The sequence below is a fragment of the Lemur catta genome, chromosome 17 (assembly GCF_020740605.2).
Source record: "Lemur catta isolate mLemCat1 chromosome 17, mLemCat1.pri, whole genome shotgun sequence".
Taxonomy (NCBI): Eukaryota; Metazoa; Chordata; class Mammalia; order Primates; family Lemuridae; genus Lemur; species Lemur catta.
Window position 1 is genome coordinate 25,856,179 of NC_059144.1, and position 20,850 is coordinate 25,877,028.

Sequence of the window (20,850 nt, forward strand, 5' to 3'; positions counted from 1 at the left end):
GTCTAAGACCAGAGTCCACTCCCAAAAAGTGGTGGCCAAGGACAGAATGATGGAAGAGGTGATCAGTAACCACATATGGCTGTTTATTTTATACAGGGCTCTGTACAAAATATTTACACATATTCTTTACAGAATAAGTAAACCACCTGAAGGTAAGTAAATAATGCTTTCTTCTCAATGGCAGGGGAGAATCCTAGCGTCAGCAAAGCTATAAAACAAACTTTTCCTTCTTAAGCCACAAGATAAGCAAATGCCACTTGCTTCCTGGGACCCAAAACGCTATGGCCTTGGGACCCGTCACATGCATCTCCTTTCCTCCTTCCCATCAATTCCGTCAGTATTTATAAACAGGTTTGAGTGCTGTGGCAGGAGGGGCAGATGCTGCTGCCCACTGAAATGGTGACAAGAGGACAAACCTGCTGTGGGAGACCACAGAACATTCACATCACCACCTCTGGATCCTGCAAGAACTTCCTTTGTCCCGACGAGTTCATCACTTTCTAAACTAAACTAATCCATCTACATCACATTCAGCCCAGGTGGGGCTTTGCCTTGAGAATGGACCATCACTTTGAGCTTTTTTTGGTTTTAAAGTGCTTACTGTAACTCAGCGCAGACACCCCCTAACTGCTCTGGGTTTGCTGGCAGCCTGGCATGTGGAACGCCTCCACCCTGCACGCAGCGGCATGTGGGAGGATGTGGAGGTCTGGACATGGTGGGTGGAGTGCTTCTGGCATGTTCACTTCAAGGAAACACCTGCCAAGAGAGAACAGTGCCCAGGAAAGACCAGGAAAACAAAAGTACGTGGCTGCTTCACTATATACCCAAATTCTTTAAAGCAGCAAAAGGCACTTTTTTCCAAGCCAGAGTTGATTGCAAAAAGCGCTGGCTTTGCTTACAGGAAAGCTGTCCCAGAAGAACAAGTAGTCACCCATGCTCCTTGAGGCCCAGAGAGTCCTTGGGGAAGCTTGGGGTAGGGGGCCAGCTGTTCCAGGTTCCTGCCAAGCCCTTCAGGCTATAGTTTGTCCCTTTCTGGGTGCCAGCAAGATTCTAGTGACATTTCCAACCAGGTGGGAGAGACCAGCAGTTGAGGAGATAAACCAGACTCAAAAAACAATACCAAGGTAGTGAGTGGGTACCTATTTGTGAGTAGGAGGGCGATTCGAGGAAAACTGGAAGGAAGGAAAGCCAGTCAGAAAGTGGGCATTTTGGAAGCGCAGGGCTCTTTACAAATAGTAACTCTGGCTAAAGCAAAATGTTTAACAATTGAGGAGAAAGTAAACTTCAGGATCTTAGAAGCTCATCCTTCTGATGAGAACTTTTTTCCATGAAGGAACTATTATTTTTAAAATGAGGATACTTTACATGTTGGGTGTATATAATTCTAAAAATAGTAATAAAAGTATCTTTTATAAGCAATGTGAAAGAATAGGAAGAGAATAGGAAGGAAAAAAAGGCAGGCAAAACCAGTCTAGGTCCAGGACCTAAAAACCAACATTCCCTCCTGCTTGACTGGAAATGCCCATGCAATTTCTAGGCTACACATAGGTAGGATTTAACTGGCAACCTAGTTCACATCTGTCTCTCTGATTTCTGACCAGCTAATGGAGCCGCTCGTAAGAGAGGCCAATCGTGTTCCCAGGCTAGAGTCCTCTGCCATCTTGTTTTCATTCCAAAGCCCGGCTTCTGCAGTGGCAGCCCCTAGCTTCTTAGTCCACATGAAACAGACAGAACGGGGCGGCGAGGAGGGCATTCCATAGTCCAGTGGACTTTCTACTGGGAGGCCAGGAGGTTCCCCAGTCACCAGGGGAGCCCTGGCCCAGCAGGTTCCAAAGGCAGCTGGGAGCTAAAGAAACCCATTTTCTCCAACACAAGGGGAGGCGGCAGACAGTCCACTCAGAAGCCCACTGGGAGGGGAATAATCGAGTTCTGTGTCCAGGCCCCCAAGTGCCCTTGGTGTCAGGCAGGCTCTGCTCTTGGCCTCTGAAGCAAAGGCAAACATGGACAGCCAGGGAAGGGTGGCAGAAATAGAAAACCTTTGACAGAAACCCTTTTAATAAAGGAAATTCCACCTCCTCCCAATCCTTCCATGGAAGGGTGAGACCTTAATGTAATGTAATGTGTCTTCTCTGGCTTTCAGGGAAACAGCTGCAGCTGAAACTTCGGGGCCCACTCCAGGGCACTTTTCACCACGGCCAGGGCAGCTGCTCCAAGCGCCACTGTCAGCCCCATCACTGCCAGTTTCACAAAGCGGTTGGTCCTTGGTTTGGTCAGGACATCTTTTGTTCGATCCTCAGACCGCAGAAGTCCCCGAAACCGCTGCCGCAGCACCATGTCAGGCCTCTGCTGGGCTGATGCCAACTCAAAGTCCTTGAAGGTAGAGGCTGCGGTTCTACCGGGGAAGGAGACAGAAGAAAATGGTATAAAAGACGAGAAGGAAAGAAAAACTACACTAAATAGGCTCACGGTAGAGCTAACTATTGCTGAGAAAGCTTGTCTTGATAAAGACCAATGAGTCCACAGCGGGGATTCCACTGGCCTAGGCTTAGGTCTCTGGAACATGCCTTTACCCTCGTGCCCCACCAGGGTCCCCACCTCACTTCTGCTCATTGACAACCAGTGCCCCAGCCTCACCTCTCAGCTTGCTGCTGGGCAGCTGCCGCCCGAGCAAGTTCGGATGGGGGAAACTGAACAAAGAGGTCTCCTGCTCTGCTGATCAGCGTCTCGTAGGGCAGGTCCTGAGGGATCTGGGACAACAGGTGGTGAACCGAGGCCATGTCACAGTCACAGTCCAGGACTTCCTGCTCACGATGCAAAACGATCTGCAGGTGGGGAGGAAGGCCTCGCATCAGAGAAGAGGCACACAGGGCATGGGCCACTCCCACTCTGTTCTCCTTAGAGATGAATTTAAATTGGTAACAGGCAGGGCTCAGCCCAAATGCTCAACAAACTCTTGCATCCACTGAGGAAGTAATAAGGTACAGATCCTCAGAGCTCTTCCTCCTGCCTGGCCCTTCCTGCTAGAGGCAAACTTCCACCCCATGACGTGAAAGGCTGACACATTCTGATCTAAGTCCTTCCAGGCACATTTGCTCAGATGTCTCTCAAAGTCTTGAAAGAAATGAAAGTGATTCTTTTAGGAGTAAGAAAAGGAGAGGGATTATTCGGAGATTCCTGGAGCTCTGGCACAGAAGAAATAGTTCAAAATTGTAGGAAGAATGGTCTCACTCCCTTTCAACATCTTCCTTCTGACTGCTGGTCCACAAACAAACAAACAGCTGCGGAAAGGACCAGTGACCAGTGACGAACTTCCTGAGTCTCCACCTTTACCCCCTCATTCAGGCCCTTGGAATAACTGGAGCCCGTAACCTCTACCACAAGCCACCTCACTTTTCCATCGTAACACTAGGTCTCTTCTTTTCTTAAACAGTTTGTACTAGTGACTGCTTCCCAAACTGTGTTCATCAGCTGAACATCTTCCAGATGTCAACAGGAACCCAGACAATTCACAATGCACATTAGCATTTTAAAGGTTCAGAAAAGTCATACAGCAAATAAATGTGTTTAACTCTTAAACTTTAACCAGCATTTCCCAACTTATTTTTTTTTCATGACATCCCCTTAACATTGCCCAGAACGGTGTCCAGGGACACTAGACTGGGAAATGTTGTCTTTGTCTCTTTCTATAGTCACCAGGTTTCCCTGCAGGGATAACAGCCAAGCTGGGACAGGTGATAGTGAGCCTAATTGCTGGCTCATGGCCTGTACCTACCACAGCTGCAAAGTAAATGGGCATCAGGGGGTGGCAGGCCAGGAAGAAGTCATATAACCGCACGACGTGCCTGAAGTCAGACAGGACATGCCCAAACCAGGTGATGAGCCAGCTGAGGGCAAAGATGGTCCCCACCTCAGCACTAGGAGCAAAGGAAATCCAGACGTTAGGTTCCCTGCTGGTCACCCCTGCCCTCGCTCTGGGCCTTCTTTGTCCTCAGTGCTGGTGAGAAGGAAGCATCTGGGAAACATGCTTTCTGAAAACCTCGGCCACGTGGGAATTCGGTACCTTCTCCTCACAAAATACAAACTCTTTAAAATGTCCATGACTCTACTACCACACAGGGTCCTGGCTGCCTTGTCTCACTGGGTGCTCTCCTAATGGCCAACATATGTCAGTGACAGGAATGAGAAGCAGTTGTTTTCAAAGAACTATGATTTTCCTTCTGAGAAAGACTTACCCTTTTTAGGGGCACAGGCACAAATTCCCAGGCTTGAAAACATGACTTTGTTAATTTTTCAGTTAACATGAGACTACGGAAATGTCTTTTTTTTTTTTTTTGAGACTGAGTCTCGCTTTGTTGCCCGGGCTAGAGTGAGTGCCGTGGTGTCAGCCTAGCTCACAGCAACCTCAAACTCCTGGGCTTAAGCAATCCTCCTGCCTCAGCCTCTCGAGTAGCTGGGACTACAGGCATGCGCCACCATGCCCGGCTAATTTTTTCTATATATATTTTTAGTTGGCCAGATAATTTTTTTCTATTTTTAGTAGAGACGGGGTCTCGCTCTTGCTCAGGCTGGTCTCGAACTCCTGACCTCGAGTGATCCACCGGCCTTGGCCTCCCAGAGTGCTAGGATTACAGGCGTGAGCCACTGCGCCCAGCCCTGAAATGTCTTAAGCCATAGCCATTATTTAAAAAAAAAAAAAAAAAAAGTGAGGCAAGAATACATTTCCAACTAAACAGAGGAGAAAAAAAAAAGCCACATGAGATTTGCAAAGAAATATTTCTTCTCTTTGGTACTTGGGAAACAAAACAACCCACAGATGACCTTGTCCTTCTCGCCTCTAGATCCCACAGGACTCTGTACCTCTCTGTGGCAACAACCTCAAAGTCTACCCTGGCATACTTACCTTAGCCACCTCTTCCACCCGATGTAAACGCCTCAAGGTATGGCTATGTGTCATCCTTGTATCCCCCAAAGAGCACAGCACCCAAAAAGTGCTCCAAGACTGTACAGAACTGAATTATCCAGATCACTGGTGACTAGAAAGAACAACTTGGAAGAACTTAACACTAATCCACATAAGATGGTAATACAATTGAGCTAGACTTGTGAGGAAGAAATAAAAGCTCGGAGACAGTGTAAAGTGTAGGGGTGTGTACATGTGTGTACACATAAATGTAGACACATACATACCTCTGCATGAAGTCATGGAGTTCTGGATTCACTCGGTCAATGATGGGCATCAGATAGTTTAATATATGCTTGGTGTTGTCCATTGTTGGATCCATAAAATCCCTGGAGGGAGACAATTCAATGAGATTGGTCAGACCAAACACTTAAGTCAAGGCTGGAGGGTGAAGTAGGCTCAGACTATTGAAAAAACTGACTAGAAAATGGGCTGAGAGGTATCCCAGGGAGGCTTAAGGAGTGATACCCATCCTCTTACATCCCTCTGCACTGGTACCTGAGGTGGTGGGTAGATAATTTTTCTACCAGGGATGTTGCCAGCCTCTCGCCTACCACCAGCAGAAATGTGACCACGATGTCATGGTAGCCCTGGTAGTAGTGCAGCTGCGGGTTGCGCTCCAAGATGAGGAGGATGATGTCGATCAGTTCTTCCTGGAGCCCTTCTCTCTGTTCTTCTGGCATGCCTGGGGAAAGGAGGGGAGAGAAGACGCATTTGAACATGGCAAGCAGCCTAGTAACAAGGTTAGGAAGAAAGCCAGCAACGGATTTTCAAAGATAGTGTTCAACGTAAGAAAATGAATTACAAATCATTTGGCAACACCTATCAAGATCTACACACTGTTGATAACCACGTGGCACACGGGAAGGAGCCAGCCACCAACAAAACAGTGGGGGCACCTGGAGACACCAACTTGACCAAGCCATCACAGTGATAACCAAGTCATCACAGTTACTATTGCTGGTAACACAGAGTTTGGGCAGCACACGCCTCCTCACGCGACACAACGACAAGAGCTCAGCATCATGTCTGTGGAATTTCTATCAACAGTGCATTGGCTGGTCCGATGGTGGTGGCCTGGTATTCAACCCCCCACTGCTAAATTTGACTGGCTTTAAAAATAAAAACAAAACAGTGCATAAACCTGAATCTCCTAATAAGGAAATACCAGATAATCCCAAAGAAAGGGAAATTTAACAAAACTGGCCTGTCATAAAATACAAAGGAACTGTTTCAGATTAAAGGAGGCTAAAGAGATATGATGATTAAATGAGAAATGTATGAATTTGTATTTTCTTTTCCTATAAAGGACACTACTAGGATAAGTGGTGAAATCTGAATAAAATGTGTAAATTAATTATATAACAGTATTTTTCAATGTTACTGATTTTACTAAGTGTACTGTCATTATGTAAGAGCCTTATTTTTAGGGGGCAAAAGGGTGCCAATTTATTACTAAATAGTTCAGAAAAAAAATCTATATATGTGTGTATGGAAAAAGAAAGAGAGCAGCAGATATAGTAAAATGTTAACACACAAGGAAATCTGTGTAAAAGGTATCTGGGGAATTCTTTGTATATTTTTACAACTTTTTGGTAAGTATGAAAATTATACAAAAATAAAAAATTTGCCAGACACAGTGGCTTATGCCTGTAATCCCAGCACTTTGGAAGGCCAAAGTGGGAGAATAGCTCAAGGCCAGGAGTTCAAGACCAGCCTGGGCAACACGAGACCCACTATCTACAAAAAATAAAATTAGCCAGCCAGGATGGTGCACGCCCATTGTTCTAGCTACTTGGGAGACTGAGACAGGAGGATGGCTTGAGCCCAGGAGTTTGAGGTTGCAGTGAGCTGTGATAACGCCACTGCACTCTAGCCCGGGCAACAGAGTACGAGACTCTGTCTCAAAAAACAAACCAAAAAAAAAGGAAAAGAAAGTAGTGAAAGTAAAAAATAAACCTTGTTTGAATTTTCACTGTAAGAGTGGTCAACCAAGCCCAGAAGAATATGAATGGGAAAAGAATATGAGGCCACATGGAAAGTTCAGCCTATAGAAAGGATATCACGGACTTTACATAAATGGAAGAGGAATAAAAGGTTCAGGGGGAAAACTGGTTACCTAAGGAAAAAAATGGGAGGTATCTGTCTTGTGTGATGTCTTCCAAACCAGCAGGATTGCAAAAAGGGACCAGACCATGGTATGTTTTTATCAAAACCAAGTTGGCAAACTACTGGGAATCACAAGAGCCTCTCCAGGGAGCAAGGATCAAGCAGGAAAGAAGGCCCCTCACCAGGCAAGTCTAACCCAGGGCATGGTTTCACAGGCGTGAAGCAACAGGTTTAGAGGTGCTCATTTCCTTTAACAATTCTCCTCTCTTCACAGACCAAAAGGTGGAGTTGCCAGGGGAAGAGAAATAGATCGTACAGGTGAAGTCTGTTGCCCAGTTTCCTTCATTGTGAAAATGGAAATAGTCAGTCTTCTCTTTCTTCCTGGGAATGGGGAGGCAATTTTAGGAACACATTCTTTAAACATGTGAGGAATGGCCTCCTTTCCAGTCCAAGGGACCCTATATATGTATATGCAAGGTATCACTATTTATAAACCTATTTTAATGAAGATATTAATAGTTCTTGTTAGTGCCCAATTACAAACCAGTCTGCTCTCTAAAGTCAACTGATGGCTCTAACAATCCCTATGAACTCCCTTCTGCGGCTTAAAGAAAAACCAAAACCAAAAAACCTCTTCTCTCATTCACCACCTATAGGCCAAGAGAAGTTATCTTTGGTTCAGGCTTTCACAGTGGGGGTCTGACAGTGACCAGATAACAAAAGAATGACTCAGCAAATCGGGAGTACTAGAGGCCCAGAGGAGGCGGGTCCTGCATATTAGGTCACACTGCATGCTGGGATGAAAATTTCCCAGGCCTGGCAAGCATCACCACACGAAAGCGCGTGTGGGACAGAAAGTCTCATTCCAAATACAGCAAAACTAGGAGAGCTTCTCACCAGGAGGGAACCGCCGTAAAGACCGCCTGACATCCAGCAGCACTTGCTGGTAGTCCTTGCTCATCTGGCGTAGGTCCTTCCCTATTGGAAGAAAAGGAATATGTTACTCCAGGAATGTCTGAGAAGCCAGATCGGAAGCAAACGTTCTGGGATGACATCGACGGCCTGGGGATCCATGTCAGCTTTTTCCTGAAGAGGACATGACTCAAGATACAACATCTGGAAAGAAATCCCTAAACACATGCTGGTTCCTGCAAGTCACGATGATCGTAAGAGGAGGGGACAGGCTGCCCAGAGGCAATGCGGTGAGGTGGGGAGAACAGCACAGACCAGGGGCCTAATGAGGCTGTGACTGTGCATCGCTGGGGAACTGCCCCGAATGTCAATGTCTACAGCTGCAAAACGTAGCTTCCCATATCTACCTCTCGGGTTGCTACAAGAATCAAATATTAGAACGTGTGGAGAAAAATAAAATAATAAAATAAAAAATAAAATAAAATAAAATCATGAACATGGAAACCACAGACCACTGAAAAAAATCCTAACATCTGTAAAATTGTGGGAGCACTGACCAGTTCAGAAAAGAATATTAAGACAGAGTCATATAAAAAAGAACCTAACATCTCTTGACCCTGTAATCTAAGACACTGTAAACAGGAGACGATACTTGTGTTCGGCTGATAAGCCCAATACGGTGTGAAAGTAAGGAGGCAGTCTCTAGCTGTTATATATGTAACGAGCATATGTTTTCCTGAAGCCAAACCAACTGCTATATAATAAGCATACATTTCCCTCACAACCCAAATCTAAAGCTATCAGAGGAGCCTGTGCTCCTCATACACAGACTTCATCTTAAAAAAGACATGGGCAGTAAGGAATCTGATAGAAGAACATCGTCTCAGGATTGAGAGTATGAATATGGGAATGCTTTGCCTTCCAACAAAAAGCTGACTGCTCTGAGACAGCCGGTTCTAAGGACAATAACAAGCGGCAACTCTACACCTACTCAGCGGCACCATGACATTGTGAACTTTTCAGTGGCAGAGGTCTTGTTTTAATCATCTCCCGTACCTGGCACGCAACTAAAGCACAAATAATATTTACCAAATGAATGAAAGAATCCTTGGCACTAGGCATTTTGCCACGATAGCAGGAAAGCAATAAAGTAAATGAATTAAGTGAACGAACAACAAAGTGGATTCACTGTTCTATTCTACTTTCTTCTTTATTTTGAACTGCACTCCAAGGAACTCCTTCTACTATTTGTGCCTTGCAAATTAGTTAGGTAACAGCTTTTCACAGAATTACAGAACTTCAGAACTCCAAAGGATCAAAGTTTTTCCCAATAAAAAGGTTTTCAAAAAAGTTTTTTTCTGGAACTCCTATCTGAAGAAATAAATTTTTTTAAATATAATTTTATTTTTTAGAGACAGAGTCTTGCCATGTTGCCCAGGCTGGCCTCGAACTCCTGGGCTCAAGCAATCGTCCCACCTCAGTATCCCAAATACCTGGGACTGCAGGTATAAGCCACCGCACCTAGCTTCTTGTTGTTTTTTTAAGGGCCATAAAGGTATTCTCTCTCCCCATAGTCCAGTGTTCCTCAAAATGTAGTTCATGTGCACCAGAATCAGCTGGGATGCTTGTTAAAATGTAGATTCCCACAACCCACCTCCAATCAAGTGAATCTAGACCAGAATATGAACTTTTAATAATCTCCCCTATCTAGCCAATATTTTAATTCCTAATACAAGCTCATTCCATTTTTTAATAAAATTCTACTTATCAGTTTGGGCCTTATTTTCAGAGTGCGCCCAAGCATTTCCTAAAATGCTTTAGATTTACTCATCTACTCTTGGTTTGAAATGAGCACAAAAGTCTAAGATCCTGAAATTCTTTTCTTCCTGTCCCTTAGATAAGCTCTCCCCCAACCCCATCTTCACTTTGTTACCTGATATAGGAGGTGGCTCACTGGCGTTGACATTGAGGAGCTCGGGCCATACTTTTCTTCTGATCTCGTCTGTCAGGAGCCCCCCCTCACTGATAGCCATGCGTCTGAGGGCAGCCACATCAGTAGGATCACTATTCAGAGCTTGGTGTATCTCTGTCACTTTCTTTTTCCTTTTGGCATTGAAGTCTGGAACAAAAGGTAGGGAGAAGCATTAGGCACACATTCAGCACATGTATGTTTTCTGCTTAGAGCTCATTCCCCTTTTTGGTTTGAGGTACAGGTAAGTATCTCCTTTCAGAAAGCCAGCTCTGAGAGCACCTGCAGGCATGAAGTCCACAGCCAGATGCACTAGTCATTTCAGGCCCAGTCCACCAAACCTCATGGGGGAAAGGGGTGGAGAACTAATTATAAAATAGATTTTAAATAACCTATTTTTAAAAAGACAATCTCCTTCTACAGGTCTAAACCAAAGACCACAGGCACAGACCAGGAACAATATGTTTTTGTTTTTTAAAAAGCCAGTCAAATTTAACAGTCGGGGGTTGTATACTAACTTTAGTGACAGTAATGTTAGTAAGTTCTGATAACCCACTACCATCGCACCAGCCACGATATGTTTTTTTTTTAAACAAACAAACAAAAAAAAACGATGTGAAAAAAGGGACATATTAAAATCAGACAGATCCTGGTTCACATCCTGGGTCTGCCACTTACCTAGTCTACAACCTTGGGCAGATTACTTCACCTTTCTGGGCTTCTGGATTGACACCCTCTTGTCAGGATAGTTACCACAGTACACAGTAGATATTTACTGAAAACTAAATCTCTGAGACAGCTCCGATTTTTAAAATCAACCTACAGATATTTGATTAGCACAGAATGTGCAAAGCACTGAGGAGCTTCGTGTGCGGTATCGGCCTCTCTTACCAGCCTCACTGAAAACCAAGTACCCTTTGACACTCTTTTTTTTTTTTTTAACTCCCCCTTGGCCCAGCTGAGATGACATTCTGCTTTTGAAAGTATCTTTATGTTATTCTGGTGTTTCTGATATACTGTGTAAGTTACAAGCAAGGAATTACAATTATAATAAATGTTCAGTAAATTCAGGCGTATCTAGCAATTAGTGTCAATGTTTTCCTAAAAGAATGTGTATTCATGCTTAATACCCAAACTTCACAGAGCATGTGTATCTCTTACTAATAATTTTGCTGCTGTTTATATAAGAAAAGTGTAAACGTGTATCACCAAAACTTAATACTACACTGAAAACAAAACCACATAGAAAAGTCTCCAGCTACATGCTAATGCAACTGGTAAAACATCAGAATAACATGGCATAGAGATATTCTCAAAAGCAGAGTGTCATCTCAGCTAGGCCAAGGGGAGTTAAAAAAAAAAGAGTGTCAAAGGGTACATGCTTTGCAGTGTGGCTGGTAAGATAGGCCATTACTGCACATAAAAGCACTGTTTCTTAACAACCATATTAATTACTAGTGATCAAGAAGTAATGTTTTAGGCCGGGCTCGGTGGCTCACGCCTGTAATCCTAGCACTCTGGGAGGCCAAGGTGGGTGGATCGCTCGTTGAGACCAGCCTGAGCAAGAGTGAGACCCCCATCTCTACTTAAAATAGAAAGAAATTATCTGGACAACTAAAAATATATATAGAAAAAATTAGCTGGGCATGGTGGCGCATGCCTGTAGTCCCAGCTACTCGGGAGGCTGAGGCAGGAGGATCGCTTAAGCCCAGGAGTTTGAGGTTGCTGTGAGCTAGGCAGACGCCACGGCACTCACTCTAGCTTGGCCAACAGAGCGAGACTCTGTCTCAATAAAAAAAAAAAAAAAAAAAGAAGTAATGTTTTAAGCATCTTTCGTCCTTATGTGATAGTCTGTTATTCACACGCATGTTATTTTGTTTAAATTACTTTTTAGGGCTGGTCTGAGAGCAGTGGTGTTTACAACTAATTGATCACAACCAGTTACAGATTCCTTTGTTCCTTCTCCACTCCCATTGCTTCACTTGATTAGCCTTAAAAAAATAAATAAATAAATTACTTTTTTAGGAAATTGGTTGGGAGCTTGTGGTTGACATCTATCATATAATAATCTTTCTATTTAAAATAATGGAGTAACAGGCTCTCAGCATTTTCATGAAGAATATCTACTTTCAGGAATAGCTTGCTGAAGTTAAATGGATGATGCCTGTATTTAGATTCTTTCTGGTTGCCTGTACCACTCTGAAAATAAGCCAAAAACACAAGAAAAGTTAAACAAGACAACACAAAATGTCACAAGGCAGTATACTATATATAATTGCCAAAAAAAGGTGTGCAGACAATAAAGGCCAAGAGCTCAAAGAGACTGTAGCAGGTCAAGGTCAGCCTAGCCTGAGAAGTGCACCATAGAAAGGGAAAGAAGCAAAACTGTATGGAATCGACACCAGCAAGCTCTGTGGGGAAAAAGAAAAACGTGTTCCCTTCACTCTGCTGGAAGCTGGAGAGTGCTAGGCCCCTGTAGAGTAGTGCATAGAATTCTAGGTTTTTTGCTCTTTTCTCTATATATTGGGCTATGAGAGTACACTATATCTCTATGTGAATATAGACAGTTAGCATTTACCAACATATACCTGTCTACTCTTTCTTGTTTAAAATATGAAAAAAAAAAAAACAAAACCAACCCTTTATTTATTTATTATTTGCCCTAGATGTGCTAAGAGGAAGGGAAAAAAAAACTTTAAAAAAAGGGTTATGGAAGGTGAGCAAAGGGTTGGCTTGAGATATTTGGGTGGGTTAAGTGGGTATTTTGACATGTCTTCTTTGGCATGCTTGTTGTTTTTGATGTTCAACAGACATCCTTGCAATTTAAGAAGACATTTAAAAAATAATTCTCTAACGTTGACTTGAACCCTACCACTTGATGGGACAATCAGCAGAACCTGTAGGATCTTATTTAGAATTGAATTTTCTGTTTTTTTGTTACAGGGAAAGGAAAGATGATGCTCAGCTTTAACTTTTAAAAGTGTACAGGTTGTTTTGTAACAATAAAATGTGTACACAACAAAAAAAAGAAGGCAAAGAGAAGGGCTGGAAAGAAGGGTATAGAATGAAAGAAAGGCTGGAAAATAGCAACATACAGCCTTTTCATTTGACAGTAAATAAACTTATTAAAAAATATTTACGTAGTATATACTAGGTGCAAGGCAGTGGAGTCAATGTAAAGTGGAAGATAATACCAGAGGGAGGTTAAGCTTTAGAGGGTCTCACATCAGACAACATATCAGGTTTTAGAAGGGACACAAAGCAGCTTTCCTCAGCAATGTTCTATCCTGAGACAACAGTCTACAAACTGTTTCCATGACAAAGCTGCACATTATTAACACAAGTGAAAGTTGGTACTAACAGCCCTGGTGATCTACCTATGAGAGGTGTGACATACAAACCATAAGAACACAGGCACCAACGCCAACAGCTTTGGAGTCACATGCAATTTGAGATGCAGACAGGAAAACAACACAAGTGACTTTTCACCCAGGTAAACCTGTCCTCCTGGCTAGACTGTTGTTGTTTTCCCTGGTAACCTAGTAGGGTGGCCCTTTGTTCTCATCTCTCTAAGATCTTCCTGGTTTACACCTATAGTCCTAGCATAATTGTTCTAGCAAACCCTTCTTCCTACTCTATGCACTCTCAAAAATGTCCCAGTTTGGATGACAAATTAAATGATTACGTAGACAGCATGAAAAATCAAGCTCCCAATTCCCTCTGTCAGCATAGCACCTAACTAAAATGTTTATTAGGTGTGCCAAGCTCTTGGCTCAGGTCTGTCCTTCCATCCATCCACCTGCCCATTTGCCACCCATCATTCATTCATTGGTCCATCAATTTAATGAGTGGCTACTTGTACCAAACACTGTTCTGGGGATAAAAAACTGAGTAGCTCTCTCCTAGCCCTTGAGGGTCTCAGAGTAGGGAGGGACACAAACAATCATTATTTTATAATTAAATCATGAAGGATTATGAAAATCCAGAGGAAAGAATGAGGCCAGGTGCAGTGGCTCACACTTGTAATCCTAGCACTCTGGGAGGCCGAGGCGGGAGGATTGCTTGAGGTCAGGAGTTTGAGATCAGCCTGAGCAAGAGTGAGACCCTGTCTTTACCAAAAATATTGTAGAAAAAATTAGTTGGGTGTCATGGCACACGCCTGTAGTCCCAGCTACTCAGGTGTCTGAGGCAGGAGGATCGTTTGAATTCAGGAGTTTGAGGGTGCAGTAAGCTATGATGACACTACTGCACTCTACCTGGGGTGACAAAGTGAAACTCTGTCTCAAAAAAAAAAAAAAAGAAAAGAAAAAGAATGACAACTTCTAAGGCAGTCAGGAAAGCCTTTACCAAGAATATATTCTGGTACCCCTTCTTAAAGAAAACTCTGCCAGAGGGAAGTGTGTGTTGAAGGGAAAGCGTTTCAGGCAGAGAAAACAGTATGTGCAAAGACCTTGTCACATGAAAGAAATGCCACATCTAGAAAACACAGAGTTCTGTGAAGCTGGAGTGTTAGGTAAAGAGAGAGAACAGAAGCAGGAAGGACTGCAGTAAATGAGGCTAGTAAAAGAGTCTGGGTTTCATCCTGCACTTAACAGGAAGACAGGGAGGGATTTTCCTTTGGGCTTAAGGGCATCCTTTGGAAAATGGGTTTTTATGTTTTCAAAGAGTGGTCACAGATGTGCAGGAAAGAAAAGACTGTTTATATAACATAGGCTGAGCCAAAATATGAGCAGGAATTGAATTAATTTCCAACAGAGGAAAAAAACTAACAGATATTTAAATTTTTTTTTTAGATAGCATCTCACTCTGTTGCCCAGGCTAGAGAGCAGTGGTGTCGTCATAGTTCACTGCACCCTCAAACTCCTGGACTCAAGTGATCCTCCTGGCTCAGCCTCCCAAGTAATTGGGCCTACAGGTGTGTGTCACCATGCATGGCTAATTTTTTTCATTTTTTGTAAAGACAGGGTCTCGCTAAGTTGTCCAGGCTGGTCTCAAACTCCTGGCCTCAAGGGATCCTCCCACCCCGGCCTCCCAAAGTGCTGGGATTACAGGTGTGAGCCACCTCACCTGGCCAATTTTTTTCCTTTTAACTTGGGAGTACTCTTGCATTTTTCACACATCACAAATTAAGAGCACTTAAATAGCAATACTGAATACAGCTTGAGGGAAGCCAACGTTCAGAAATCTTTTTAACCTATTTGCTAAGAGTATGGAAAACTTTCCTTAATTTGTTTAGACATACATACACCCTACCCCTCTTTCCAAGTAATTCAGCAACCTGGGGGAAAGGAAAACCGCTGCTTGTATGTATCTTGAGAAAAAGAACACTATCTGTAACCAGCTGGATTTCCATGAGGTTTTAGTAAATATTAGCCAGAATGTTAATTAATTCTGAACTCAAACCATACCTCCAATACTGATTTCTCTTATGACTCTTTTCCAACTCTATTTTAATCCCACATTTCAAAATTTACTATCTTCTCATTTTTGGCACTTTGTGGGAACTCAATAAATATGTGCAGAATAGAATAAGTGATTTAGTTTAGTTATTGTGTCCCTGGATAAACTGGCCTATAGTAAATGGCATTGTTTTTTCCCACACTACTGTTAAGAATATACTCACGGTAGAACTCTAAATAGATCTATAGACTCTTTGGCTTGTTTCTAAAGCTACCAGTGCTTCCCAGAGTAGGAAGCTGCTCCAACGTGGATTTTTGCTGCTATCTGTTCTGGTCCCAATACCACCTCCCTTGACCTCATATTCTAGTGATTAAATGTTGTGGCAGATAAGGAAGGCCATCCCCACAAATACTTTATTGTGCCTAATGTAGGCTCTCATTGTGACATAAAAAGGGAACAGAAAACAGAAAACTCAGGTAAGCTAGAGACGTATAAATTACAGAGTGAGAAAAGGTCAACTGCTACACTACACAGTGAGGGAGAAAAGGTTAGAGGAGTCTTCACTGAACAACTAATTCACACACATCCTAGCTATCTGAGAAAGAGAAAAATCACAGAGCTATTCTTGGGATGTTCAAGAAAAGATTAAAATGAATGCTATCTATTTTATTTTGAGATAAATTTTACATATAGATTTTAGAGTAGGACACACATTTCTGGACTTGAGAATGCTGTATCTGGGCTTGGGATAAAAGCTCACATTTCATCTAGAGGTAGCATGTATGTCATTCTAATCTTCTGATTCCTTTCTTCTCCAATTTCTTTATTGCTCCATTTATATAAGAGATGTACTGTATATTCCAAAGCTGATACCTTCCAAATTCCTTTATAGTAGACGTCTTGGCTATCATAACCATGATGGAATGAAATGACTGTCCTACAGCTGGCTGCAAAAGAAGCCTGCTATAAATAAATCCCTGATGGCTAAAAAGTAATTCATTCAACAAAGTAAAAAGAAATGAGATAAGCACTACTTTGGTCTACTCTCCATTAAAATGCTTGTTTTTATTCATTTACTTTTAAAGACGTTAAGGCAGACTTTATTTGAGGGGTGCCATGGTAACAGGTAGACTCACTACAACAGGATCCTGGGGACAGAGATTGGGCTTAACTCCCTAAAATGCTTATTTTAATAAGGGGACACTTTATCTGAACTAATACTTCAGATAAAAATGGCTGAGCCCATTATTATCTTAAATCTCTCCCAGCTCTGGCTACAGAACCCGGGTAAAGATTTCTCCCTCCTCAGAGTAATGGGTATGTACAAAAGCACATGGCTTGGGGAACTTAATATACAAGAAAAGGACAATGACTAAAGATAACCACTACCTATGCTGCCTCTAAAAGTTTTTCCATATCACCAAAATAAGTATTAGTAACTTGGATCAGGTTAGGTAATCTACACACTCATATGTGAGAATACAAAATTCCATACTGATTATGTAGTTTAAGCTTCCATGCCATGAAAGCTTTCCAGTCTTTAAACAGAAGTTAAACTCAAATTAAGCAATGTTAGCCTTACCCAAAACAATGGAAAAGCCAGTCAGAGGGAGAAGGAGAGACATCCCCCTACACCATCCCTGAACTCCTGATATTGATATTGGAAAAAAAAAATTTTTTTTTTGAGACAGAGTCTCGCTCTGTTGCCCGGGCTAGAGTGCCATGGCGTCAGCCTAGCTCACAGCAACCTCAAACTCCTGGGCTCAAGCAATCCTCCTGCCTCGGCCTCCCAAGTAGCTGGGACTACAGGCATGCGCCACCATGCCCAGCTAATTTTTTCTATACATTTTTAGTTGTTCAGCTAATTTCTTTCTATTTTTAGTAAAGATGGGGTCTCGCTCTTGCTCAGGCTGGTCTCAAACTCCTGAGCTCAAAGGATCCACCCGCCTCGGCCTCCCAGAGTGCTAGGATTACAGGAATGGGCCTCCGTCCCTGGCCTGATATTGGAAATTAACTTAAAAATTTAAGCTTGAACTTCACGTCTGTACCAGAGAAAGACAGTGGGAGAGGAAAACCTTAGCTTAGTCTGGGTAAGAATCCTATTAAAAACAAAACAGGCATTTTTAGTATGACAAGAGGTCTGTTTGCCGTTATGTGGTGAATGTATCTAGCTAGCTCTTACTCTATAATCCTATCTTTCCCTCCTCAATAAACCTCAATTCATGCTTTAAAAAAAGTAGCCTCTATTTTTGGAGGTCCTAATTAGTAGTTTCTACAAAACAGTACCCAAATTAGCAGAGACTCATTAACTACCTGAAACATAAAGATAAGCAGGTATCCAGCAAGAATGCTTTACCCCAACAACAGAGAAAAATAGTCTGGAGAGTAAACCAATCTGACCACAAACTCTACATAGGAGGGTTTCTGGTATTAACAATTGTCAACAATTCTCTGATATGAATAAAAACAAAATAAAAACAGAAAATCTCATCTCTAAATTCTTCCCATTCATCCAGGGAAGCAAAATCAAGGAAACTGGAGGGGGTAAAGTCTCGCATCCTAGACACAGCTGCAACATGTCACAAGACCAATCCCTCTTAAGACACTATTATGCCATGAGGACAGATGTCACACAAACACCAACAACGGGTTACAATGCCAAAGGGCCCAGAGAATAGTATGTGGAGTGAGCTCCACTTCCATCCAGTATCAGAACAGAACAGAGAGGGAAACAAAAAATGAGCCCAGAAAAACAAGAGAGGGACACCAGGAGCTTCATCTAACCTAAATACGTGGATTGAATAACCTGGTTGGTTCTGTTATGGGCACTACACATCAGAGGACCGGAAAGGAGGAAAACAGTCTTCCGCAAGGGAAAAAAGATTTTTTCACTTGGTTCAGGGTAAACATTCATAATTTTAACTGTCATGTATTTATTGTATGAAAAACATGTTCAAGAACATATTATGCAATAAAATCTTAATTTCATAGAAATTATTGTTTAGACTGAAACAATATAGAGAGAATCGCTTTTTAGGCAATTAAGTAACATTAAAAATAGGTGGCAGAGGATCGAGAGAGAAAGAGATTACTGGTGGCCAGGAGCTGTGGGGACGGGCGAATGGGGAAAGGTTTCTTTTTGGAATTAGACAGTGGCGATGGCTGCACAACTTGGTAAATGTACTAAGAACCACTGAACTGTACACTTTAAAAGCGTGACTTTCATGGTAATTAAAAGAAATAGGTGCACGCAGTCACCGCGTAAATCAAGACGGCGACACATGAATGAAGTTTGGGAGACCTGCCTTATAACGGAGGGAGGCAGCACCAGGAGCCTGAGGACGTGGCCGGACAGCTTCAGGCCCGGGGGGCGAGGCCTGGCCTCGGTCCTCAGGGAGCCCCAGTTCTCCTCCCCAAATGTAACGAGGCCGGAGCGCAGAGCTCCCGCCCAGTCCTTCCCTCTGGGGACGCGCTTCTGCCGCCAGGGTTCCCCTGTCTGCTCAGCATCCGCCCAATCCCCCAATTCCAGGCCCTCTCCACCTTCAGCCGTGACCCCGGCCCTTCAGACTCCTCCTCTCCCGCCGTCCCGACCCTGGCCCGTACCCCGGGCCTCCCAGCCCGCCGCCCCCTCCAGCGCCGCCACCGCCGCGGGCGCGCTCCCCGACAGCTGTCCCCTGGCCCTCGGGCGGTCCGCGCAGGCCGCTCGGCTGCGCCCCGGCCGGCGGCTTCCGTACCTGCCTTCTCGGCGCCGCCGTCCCAGCGGTTGGAAGTGGGGCCATCGCCCTGCGCACTCCGGAGGGCCATGCCCCGGGGGCCCAGGCCCCGGCCTGAGCCCCGGCTGGTGGCGGAGCCGCGAGAAGACGCGGCTGAGGCCGCGGGACGCAACGCCCGCTCTGCCTGGGCAGGCTCGGCTCCGTCGGGCCGCGGCACGCAGGCGCGTAGGCAGCCCCGCCCCGCGCAGCCACGTGACGCCCCCCTACGCCGGGCGGGCGGCGGCTCTCCGGGCCGCCGGGGAAAGAGCACCGTGGGTGCGCTGAAGTGTTCCATCCGCACTGGAGAGCGTGGCGCTCTCGAGCGAGCGTGCTCAAGAGCAGACTGTGATGCAAAATGGTACTGATGATAACAAACGTACTGAACTCACAAGGTTATTGAGAAAGTGCTTAGAACATTACCAACCATATAGTACATACTCCATAATTATGAGCTATTATTTTTGCTTACCAAGGACTTCATTTCCTGTTTCATCTCACCACTCGAACTCCTGTCTTCATAACTTGGCTACTTCAGAGTTTAGTACCAACATCGCATACGGCTCCACAGGTTGTGCACTGCACAACGCCAGGGGGCATCATTCAAGTAGAGGATTATGTAAACAGTGTCCCCTTTGAGTTGTACGAAACAGTGACCACTCATCCACTATAGCGCTCTGGCTTACAGGTGTTTCATCTCCTTGTCTCTGATGACATTCCTTTCTTTCCAGTACCAGCGTTACATTCCTGATAGTGTCGTGGCCTCCCAAATCTCCAACGCTAGGCCCCCACGCTGAAGTTCCCATGATCCCACTTGCTCGATGACCTCCTCTTCCCCCTACTTCCCTGACTCCTTCAGCCCATGGAACCCATTACTACTGGCCTCTTCTGGTTTCATGTCCATCTTGTCCAATCCAGGTTCCAGGGTCCACCATTACCTTGTAAATCCTTTTTTAAAGGACCTTCATGGAATTTTCATGAGCAGAAAAGATTACTCTGAAGAAATACTCTGTATTTCTAAAATTAATATTCAATTTATTAAAATTAGAACTCTCAAAACTTAGTTCTTCCTTAATTTCAACTGACAAATGTACAATTCTATTCATAAATCTAGTCAATTGTAACAATCACTTCTTTGCTCTCATTAATAAACTTAATTAAAATCCTTTGAACATTTGAAACTGCATTTATAAATTTAATAATTCATTTTCCTTTTTTTGTTTGTTTTTTCCCTTATCTCCATTCAGAGGGACATTTTCCTTTTTTATTTATTTATTTTTATTTATTTATTTTTTTTTTTTGAGACAGAGTCTCACTTTGTTGCCCGGGCTAGAGTGAGTGCCGTGGCGTCAGCCTAGCTCACAGCAACCTCAAACTCCTGGGCCCAAGTGATCCCACTGCCTCAGCCTCCCAAGTAGCTGGGACTACAGGCATGTGCCACCATGCCCGGCTAATTTTCTCCATATATACCTTTAGTTGTCCAGACAATCTTTATTTCTATTTTTAGTAGAGATGGGGTCTCGCTCAGGCTGGTCTCGAACTCCTGACCTCGAGCGATCCACCCGCCTCGGCCTCCCAGAGAGCTAGGATTACAGGCGTGAGCCACCACGCCCGGCCTCCTTTTTTAAGTATTGCAATTTTCTGTCTAACAAAGCCTTGCAAGTCCTTTTGTAATTCTTGTAAATGTAATAAATTAAATTTACAAATATGTTCAGTTCTTTCAATTGTGTCTTATACAAACTTAAGATTTC

At 43.7% G+C, this 20,850-nt stretch overlaps 1 protein-coding gene across 2 annotated transcripts; it reads right to left on the reverse strand.

Annotated features, from left to right (window-relative positions):
• Positions 1–62: 62 nt before the first annotated feature.
• Positions 63–20,127, reverse strand: TBC1D20 (TBC1 domain family member 20). Of its 2 annotated transcripts, none has more exons than XM_045529529.1 (8): positions 19,572–20,127; positions 9,915–10,100; positions 7,967–8,047; positions 5,459–5,645; positions 5,188–5,289; positions 3,773–3,914; positions 2,635–2,822; positions 63–2,392 (listed from the first exon to the last, which is right to left on the reverse strand). In XM_045529529.1, exons 2-8 carry the CDS (start codon positions 10,012–10,014, stop codon positions 2,137–2,139), a joined length of 1,056 nt encoding a protein of 351 aa, XP_045385485.1. In that variant the 5' UTR covers positions 10,015–10,100; positions 19,572–20,127; the 3' UTR covers positions 63–2,136. The 2 variants fall into 2 exon arrangements, with proteins under 2 accessions (XP_045385485.1, XP_045385484.1); XM_045529528.1 differs by lacking the exon at positions 19,572–20,127 and adding an exon at positions 19,085–19,297.
• Between the last annotated feature and the right edge of the window lie 723 nt (positions 20,128–20,850).

What these genes read in the sequence shown, in the direction of transcription:
- TBC1D20 (XM_045529528.1), bottom strand. Translation starts at nt 19,154, where the DNA reads ATGGCCCTCCGGAGTGCGCAGGGCGATGGCCCCACTTCCAACCGCTGG. An exon ending in TGAGCCACCTCCTATATCAG is followed by an intron (nt 8,048 to 9,914) that starts GTAACAAAGTGA and finishes TTCTTCCAATAG; the next exon opens with GGAAGGACCTACGCCAGATG. An exon ending in TTTACGGCGGTTCCCTCCTG is followed by an intron (nt 5,646 to 7,966) that starts GTGAGAAGCTCT and finishes TCCTTTCCCCAG; the next exon opens with GCATGCCAGAAGAACAGAGA.